At 41.4% G+C, this 10,000-nt stretch overlaps 1 protein-coding gene across 4 annotated transcripts in view; it reads right to left on the bottom strand.

The window, feature by feature from the left end:
* The window catches only part of LOC132851757 (rho GTPase-activating protein 42-like), a 65,619-nt gene that overhangs the window by 38,121 nt on the left and 17,498 nt on the right, over positions 1 to 10,000 (bottom strand). For 3 of the 4 annotated variants that reach the window (XM_060878748.1, XM_060878747.1, XM_060878749.1), the window contains exon 3: positions 8,124 to 8,185. In XM_060878748.1, coding sequence (XP_060734731.1) covers positions 8,124 to 8,185 — 62 coding nt within the window. Of the gene's footprint in view, positions 1 to 8,123; positions 8,186 to 9,100; positions 9,127 to 9,547; positions 9,775 to 10,000 lie in introns of those variants that run through there. The other variant, XM_060878750.1, reaches the window with a different exon arrangement.

The raw sequence follows: 10,000 nt of genomic DNA, 5'->3' as shown, positions 1-10,000 counted from the left end.
ACAGACACAAACACACACAGACACACACACACACAGTCACACATACACACAGACACAAACACAGATGATACACACACACAGACGACACAGTCACACATACACACAGACACAAACACACACAGTCACACATACACACAGACACAAACACACACAGACGACACAGACACAAACACACACACAGATGACACAGACACACACACACACACACACACAGACAACACAGACACATACACAAACACAGATGACACAAACACACACACAGACACACACACAGACACAAACACACTCAGACGACACAGACACACATACACACACAGACACAAACACACACACAGACACATATACACACACACACACAGTCACACATACACACATACACACAGACACAAACACATACACAGACACACACACAGTCACACATACACACATACACAAACACACAAACACACACAGACTCACATACACAAACACAGATGACACAAACATACACACAGACACACATACACACACACAGTCACACATACACACACACACAGACACAAACACACACACAGACACACAGTCACACATACACACAAACACACAAACACACTCAGACGACACAGACACACATACACACACAGACACAAACACACACACACACACAGTCATACATACACACAGACACACACACACACACACACACAGTCACACAAACAGACACAAACACAGATGATACACACACACAGACGACACAGTCACACATACACACAGACACAAACACACACAGTCACACATACACACAGACACAAACACACACACAGATGACACAGACACACATACACACACACACAGACACACACACAGATGACACAGACACACATACACAAACCCACACACATACACACACACAGACACACACATACACAGTCACACATACACACAGACACAAACACAGATGATACACACACACAGACGACACAGTCACACATACACACAGACACAAACACACACAGTCACACATACACACAGACACAAACACACACAGACGACACAGACACAAACACACACACAGATGACACAGGCACACATACACACACACACACACAGACACACACACAGACAACACAGACACATACACAAACACAGATGACACAAACACACACACAGACACACACACAGACACAAACACACTCAGACGACACAGACACACATACACACACACAGACACAAACACACACACAGACACATATACACACACACACACAGTCACACATACACACAGACACAAACACATACACAGACACACACACACAGTCACACATACACACAGACACAAACACAGATGATACACACACAGACGACACAGTCACACATACACACAGACACAAACACACACAGTCACACATACACACAGACACAAACACACACACAGATGACATAGACACACATACACAAACCCACACACATACACACACACACAGACACACACACACAGCATGAAGCTCGTTTTCATTCTGTGTAAAATTAATTAGAAGTAATTCTGACACTTTCATTCTCCACATTAATAAATTAAATAATCTCGATGCTTTAATATTCTGACCAGATTATAAACATCATTTGAATGATTTATGAGCAGAACTTCATACAAACTTTCTCCTGACGTTTCTGCAGCAGTATCTGAGAGCGCAGACACACTCCAGTGTTTTTATATTTATTTCTATTTCCGTATTTCTGAGACGACGCTGTAAAGCAGGTCAGGTATGAAAAGTGAAATATGATTCATGAGGCAGCAGCGTGGACATTTTTCATTACTCCAGATGACAGAAAGGCTGATTTCACACGCTGTAGCGTTTCTCTGCCGTGTCGCCAAACATCAGCGTGGTGGCTCTCACACACACTGCGACAGATTGGAATCACCTGAGATCAGCTCAGATGCTCTCGCTGCACCAGGATGATAGTGGAGCTATTTTTAGGGCATGAGATCAAACAGACGCTCGATGAGAAGAAGCATCTCCAGCTTTCATCATCTCACCTGTAACTTTTACTAAAAAATCCACACCTTAACCCCAAAAGCTCCAGATGATTTCTTTGGTTCGGCTGCTCAGAACTTTCATTTTATACAAAGAGTTTATCAGATTTTATTCTTAAAGCAGTTTGTACTCTTTATCTCACCCTCTGTATCTGAGCGACATTAATCACAGCTTCCAACAGTGTTATTATCACTGGGTGCTTATTAAAGAGGTAGAAACACTTTTAAAGATTTATATTTTACACCTTTACAATTTAGTCTTCAAAAAGTAGTTATTAAATAAAGTCAATCTCTGTGCAACTGTTCAGGGTTCTGTTCAGGGTTCTGTTCAGGGTTCTGTTTACTCTACATCTTCAGCTCAACTGCACAGTGAGTCACCTGAAGTAAACACAGTGATGTCAGACACACACACTGAGAGAAAATAAATGAATGGAGCAAAACCACAGAGGAAAATGCAGGAATCAGCATCTGGAGCTGGACACTGCTGTAGGAGTGAATATGAGCCTGCTGAGAACTTCCCCATTTTTACACTGAACACACACACACACACACACACACACACACACACATCATACTAACAGTGTGCTTGGGGACGACTCCATCATCAGAAACATCCTTAAAAGATAAAACTGGACTCACTCAGTCTCTCCATGTTGTCTTTATAAGAAAAGGTTCAATTTCAGTTTAATTCTGTTTCATCAGAAAGGAGGTTTATAGAAATCCAGATAGAATTTTAAAACATTTCGATCAATCCTTCAGATGAGATGTTCAGCTCATGACTACAGAGCAGAGAGCTGACCAGATGAACAGTCTGTCTGATATCTAACAGTGGTTCCTCTAGAAATGACAAGAAACCCTCTTGATTTTATTGTGCAGTCTGATAAGGAAACTGTGCTGAACTTCTGCATCTGTAGTTTCTGTGAGTTTCCATAGCTGTGTAAGTGAGTGCATGTTGGGGAGCTCAGGAAGGTTCCTCTGAGCCTGTTTGTATCTGCTGAAGCTTTTCTCTCATGGTTCAGGAGCTCATCATGATGTGAGGCACAAAGCTGAGCAGAGAAACAGAAAAACTTTTCTATCTTTAGTTTAGATTGAAACTAACGTGTGAATCCTGACTATGTCCCTGCTGTCTGTGATCAGCAAGCAGATAGAGCGCACTAAGAGTGATAGAACATGATTGGCTGCAGCCTCTGTGTGGGCGGGACAATGTTGTGGTGGTGTAGTGAAGCTGAACACGAGCGATAACTACGACACGACACTCAGCTGAACACGTCTGACCAAGATAACGACACAGTGAGTGCGCTATCAGCAGCTCAACAGGAGGAAGAACATCCACACACACATCAACACAAACACAAACACACACACACACACACACACACACACACACACACACAGACAGTCTGGATTTAAGTCTTTTGTACTGTTGCATAAATAACAGCCTAATAAACACTTTGGCTATTTTGTGCATTCAAGTCCACTTTTATTATTAACAAAATATTTGAATTAATGAATTTAATTCTTAGAAAATGCTAAACAGGAAAACAGTCATTTCCAACTGTCTGTAAAAATATTCCACATTTCCCTAAAAAAACCCTGAAAGTCTTAATACTTGAGCTCAATTATCCAGAAATGCAGCTTTCTTTCTCTGCATTTATTATTATCTCTTTCTCTCCTCCTCCTGTTCTGTTGTATTTCACCTCCATTTTTAAAGATTTGCTGGATTTAACACACGCCTGTTTAATCTGCTGTAATTTACTAAGTGTGTGCCCTACAATAACACTCCAGTGTTTAACAAACACCTCACTGTTGATTCAGGACGCGGCCCAAAGCCAAAGCCACAGTAAATCCTGATTACAGCCGAGAGCCTCACGCTGCTCCACCACCGCAGTAAAGTTCTCCTCCATCACAAGGATGTGGTTACGATATAACGGTAATAAAGAGCACAGATGAAGGAGAACTGATACACACACACACACACACACACACAGACGTTCCACAGGATCACTCAGGGTCAGACTGAGTTACGGCTCGGCTTACAGGCGGCTTATCTCTCCCAACATGTTCTCCTCTATTCTGGGCTGTAGATTGAGTCCAGATGTGTGTGTGTGTGTGTGTGTGTGTGTGTGTGTGTGTGTGTGCTGTCAGTCTTTTTCCTCCTTAAACCTCCATCTCACAGCTGAAAGCAGTGTGTAGTGAAATTGAGCGAGTAAATGATGGGTTTGGTGTTGAGATGTTTATCACTCAGAGCTCCACGTCTGCCTCCAGATTCTCCAGCTACAGCTTCCGAGGCTATAATGACAAGATACAAATGAGTTCCGCTCAATCGGATAAAAGAAAAGGTCCACAGAGGCAGTGAGAAGAATCTTTATCACTTGTACTGGTTCAGTTAAACAAAAACTCAACACTGAAACCTGAACACATGCACAACAGTTCTGTTTGATTATGACGTTAATTCTAAAGCAGAACCATGATGTTCAGTCACAGACAGACTGTGTGTTATTTACTGAGTCTGAGACTGTGGACTGAAGCTGTAACTGAGTGTTTTACAGGTTTATCTGTGCAGCATTAGTACAGACTAATAAAGAGAATATATGTGTGTGTGTGTGTGTGTGTGTGTGTGTGTGTGTGTGTGTGTGTGTGTATAGTAAAATAAAACATAAAATTCCTGAATTTACCTGAACATAAAATTCAGGTAAACATCCTGCAAACTAACTGAAGATAATTAGTGAATGTATAAAGCTAGTTAACACTAACGCTCAGTGGTTAATTACGTCCTGCTGTGTTAGACGTCTGTCCTTTAACGTCCCTCACCTTCTCCTCATTATCCAGGAGGTTTTACACAGCAGTGTTCAGCATTCAGAAAGTTCAAACCTCTTTTTCTTTTTATTATAATCTCAGGCTCGGCTCCGCGGGCACAGGATTTAAAAAAAGTTTAGTGCTAATTGTTAATTAATATTTACATGAAATTAGTTTTAGATTATAGAATTTACATTCCTCTGCCTTGCTTTAGCTGTTTTAATTATACACACACACACACACACACACACACACAGTTAAATACTGAATAAATTCACACTTAAATATATGAGGTTTAAAGACCAGAAACCTGACATTAAATTTATCTCAATTATAACAACAGAGCACTTCAGGGTTAAGGAGCTTAATCAAGGCCCTTGGTGGAGATGGGATTCAAACTCACAACCTTCTGTAACACCTTAAACACTGAGCTACTACTTCCCACCAAACACAGTGGTTAGCGTAGCATGTAGCTTCCCATGTAGATCAGCTTTAACTGAAGTTCTCCACATCTTCAGGACAGAGAAGTTTACACTTCTTTGCAGTTTCTCAATAACATGACAGACATTTTTGTGTATAATATTTATATGTACAAATAAATTCAGAGACATTCATCAAGATTAAATGTAACTATAAATGGATAAGAGTTGTAAATAGTTGTTGTGGTGCGAGAGGAGAAACACATTTGAGGATGTGCTGTTAAAGAGAGGAACCTCTGTGTACTATTACATAAAAACTTCAGGCTCTATGAATATACATCAATATGAAAATCAGAAAATCACCTAATCATCAACATCAGCTAAAGTGGAGAAGCAGAACTTACTAATCAAATAGTTCACGTTAATCAGTGAACAAGTTCAGGCCAAATCACCATCTGTCCATCAATAACAAAAGCTAGTTTATATTGTTATACTTCAGACATTCAGACATCTCCTCATACTGCAGACTAATCATTTGCATATTGAACACGATTGGTTCAAATTCGATAAGATTACCATTTAGTGACATCACAATGACGAGTGGTTTCCTTTATAGTGATTTCTACCAGCACTTTTACAGCACACACACACACACACACACACACACACACACACACACACACACACACACACACACACAAACAGAGCAGATGGTGTTTATCAGTGTGTATCTATCGGCTGGCTAGGTGCAGGAACACAGTGTTTATCTGATCACACTCACACTGCTGTGTTGAGCTTTAAGAGCTGATAAAGTTGCTGTAGAACATCAGCGTTTATCTCACTTTCCTCTTTATCACAAAGAAAACCAGCGGCTGAGGTGGAGTCTGAGGTGGAGTCTGAGGTGGAGTCTGAGGTGGAGTCTGAGGTGGAATCTGAGGTGGAGTCTGAGCCAAACACACGCTGAAGCTCGTAAAACACTCCAGCAGAAAATGAAGATGAAACCACCAGTCCACTACCAGTCCTCCACCTGTCCTCCACCTGTCCACCACCTGTCCACCACCTGTCCTCCATCTGTCCTCCATCAGTCTGGCTCCTGTACTGGTTTGGCTCCAGGCTCCATCCCTCACAGTGTGTTCACTATACTAATGTGTTCAGATCTTCTGTCTCTCTTCAGGTTCGTTATTTCTCTCCTGATATTTCTGTTACTCTAAAGTCTACACAATCACAAACAACACACACACACACACACACACACACACACACAAAATCACAAACACCACAGACACACAAACACCACGGACACACAGTCACAAACACCACAGACACACAGTCACAAACACCACAGACACAATCACAAACACCACAGACACACAAACACCACAGACACACAAACACCACAGACACACAGTCACAAACACCACAGACACACAATCACAAACACCACAGACACACAAACACCACAGACACACAGTCACAAACACCACAGACACACAATCACAAACACCACAGACACACAATCACAAACACCACAGATACAGTCACAAACACCACAAACAGTCACAAACACCACAGACTCACAAACACCACAGACACACAATCACAAACACCACAGACACAATCACAAACACCACAGACTCACAAACACCACAGACACACAATCACAAACACCACAGACACACATACACCACAGACACACAATCACAAACACCACAGACACAAACACCACAGACACACAATCACAAACACCACAGACAAACAGTCACAAACACCACAGACACAATCACAAACACCACAGACACACAATCACAAACACCACAGACACACAAACACCACAGACACACAATCACAAACACCACAGACACACAAACACCACCGACACACAATCACAAACACCACAGACACACTAACACCACCGACACACAATCACAAACACCACAGACACACATACACCACAGACACACAATCACAAACACCACAGACACACATACACCACAGACACACAATCACAAACACCACAGACACACAGTCACAAACACCACAGACATAATCACAAACACCACAGACACAATCACAAACACCACAGACACACAAACACCACAGACACACAATCACAAACACCACAGACACACATACACCACAGACACACAATCACAAACACCACAGACACACATACACCACAGACACACAATCACAAACACCACAGACACACATACACCACAGACACACAATCACAAACACCACAGACACACAATCACAAACACCACAGACACACAATCACAAACACCACAGACACACAATCACAAACACCACAGACACACATACACCAGACACACAATCACAAACACCACAGACACACAAACACCACAGACACACAATCACAAACACCACAGACACACATACACCACAGACACACAATCACAAACACCACAGACACACATACACCAGACACACAATCACAAACACCACAGACACACAATCACAAACACCACAGACACACATACACCACAGACACACAATCACAAACACCACAGACACACAGTCACAAACACCACAGACACACAAACACAAATAACTGAATGGGTAAAAATCCTAACCTAAAGTTTTTCTCGACTCTACGTGCTAATTAACATTTATATTTGTTTAGTTCTTTAGTTGATGTCATTAATTGTTTTTCAGCTCAGTTTTATGGATTTATTTCATATTAAACTAAAAGACTTAAACACTTTTACTCATATTAAGAATGAATTAAATAATGAATGTTTTTAGGCTTTAGGTTCTGAGAGTCTTATTTCAGAGCCTCAGATAAACTCTGTAAAGACAATAAAATAAATAACGTGTGGGAGTTTTATTAGTGATGCAGTGAGGAACAACATTCATTTATAAAAGTAAAGACTTACGAGGCGGTGTCTCTCCTCCTCCACCTTGTTCAGCAGCTGTGAGAACTCCTTAAAAGACTGAGCTGAAATGAGAGAAGAACAATTTATTAATCCATCCACATTATCTGGAGCCAGAGCAAAGCCACAACACCATCTGCTCTGATCAATAAGAATAACATTATACTGATTTATTACTCAGGGTGCTTATACTAATGATCACACACACACACACACACACACATATACACACACACACACAGCGGAATAAGAAAGAATCAATTACTTAAATCAATAAGAATCAGAGTAAACTTATCACACCTCCGAACACAGAATATCATCATCATCTTCTCATCATGCGATATAATACAGCAGTAATAACACACTCAGGTGAGTAATACAGCAGTAATAACACACTCAGGTGAGTAATACAGCAGTAATAACACACTCAGGTGAGTAATACAGCAGTAATAACACACTCAGGTGAGTAATACAGCAGTAATAACACACAAACTTTTGAACCTGTGGATTTGCACTTATTTCACTATTGGGTGTACATGTTTTTCAACTTCTACTGAAGTAACTCACACTCACTCATGCTGGCATAAAGCAATGTGTGTGTGTGTGTGTGTGTGTGTGTGTGTGTGTGGTATCAGAGAGGAAGGTGAGGTGTGGCCCAGCACATGGCCAGGATGTGAAGGTGCTCGCGGCCGTCTCACTTCATTAGTGACAGAGATGAAGGAGGGACACAAAACCTCCCTCTGTCCCGTCCTTCATCATCCTGTGTTTGGACACTTAGCATCACTGCACTCGCTAAAGCCAGCCAATGTCATTACCAAGCCATGCATCATCTCCAGAACACACACACACACACACACACTCACACACTCTCTTTCTCTCTGGCTATTAATGCTTCATTTAGCAGGAACACACTCTCAAGCCCTGGTGCGGCCCCACTGTCACTGCACTGTGTGTGTGTGTGTGTGTGTGTGTGTGCTTGCCCCTATGAGGAAAACCCCTCATCAGTCTGTTGTTCAGAGAGAAAAAAGAGGAAGAGAAACAGAAATCAGAACCAGGTCTGTACACGTTTACTTCAATATGATCTCCTACACGTCGGTGTGTTTGTCCTAATGAACAAGAAATCTGATCAAATCTGATCTAAAGTGTAAAAATAAACCCAGACCAGGGTGAAGTAATTATTACTACAGTAGTGCTTTCACTCAATCAGACCTTTAATGTGTGAGAAGCAAATTAAAGCAAATTTTATTTATTTATTTATTTATTTATTTATTTATTTATTTATTTATTTATTATACCTTATTTCTTTTAAGGAACCCATAGAGGTTTATTATAATATCAGTCTTTACATTTATTAGTAATAGATTTATTAAGTAAATCTTCAGAATGTAACTTTTCTAAAGAGACAGAAGAGAGAAGGAGACACTGACCTCAGAGTCCAACTCTGAGAGACATTCAACACCGGGCGCAGTGAGTCGGGCTGAGGGATTGATTTGACGCTAACTGTGCTGGCTTGTGAATGTCACGGCAGGAAGCCAGGGAATGAAATCGATAAGAGGTCACTCGCCCTCGTCTCCTCCTCCGACAGCCTGCTAGATCTTCACTGAGCTTCAAAGTCCACTTTCAGCCCTCAGACCTTAGGATGGCTCTCAGAGGTCTGTTAAGTCATTCAGGACGCAACTGTTTCATCAGTGATCAGATGAATCACGGCACATTACATCTGTGTTCGGTGAAAGCAATTCTGACTCTCTCTTTAAAACGTGAGTTAAAACTTCTCCCATCACTCTCCTGATCTCCAGAACTTCTCTTACTGATCCTGACACTGGGGACAGAGCTATGGATGAGCTCACAGTGTCATTTACACACTAAACCTGCTCGCTAGG

The sequence above is a fragment of the Tachysurus vachellii genome, chromosome 9 (genome assembly GCF_030014155.1).
Source record: "Tachysurus vachellii isolate PV-2020 chromosome 9, HZAU_Pvac_v1, whole genome shotgun sequence".
In the NCBI taxonomy this organism is placed as follows: domain Eukaryota; kingdom Metazoa; phylum Chordata; class Actinopteri; order Siluriformes; family Bagridae; genus Tachysurus; species Tachysurus vachellii.
This window is presented reverse-complemented; position numbering and strand designations above follow the sequence as displayed.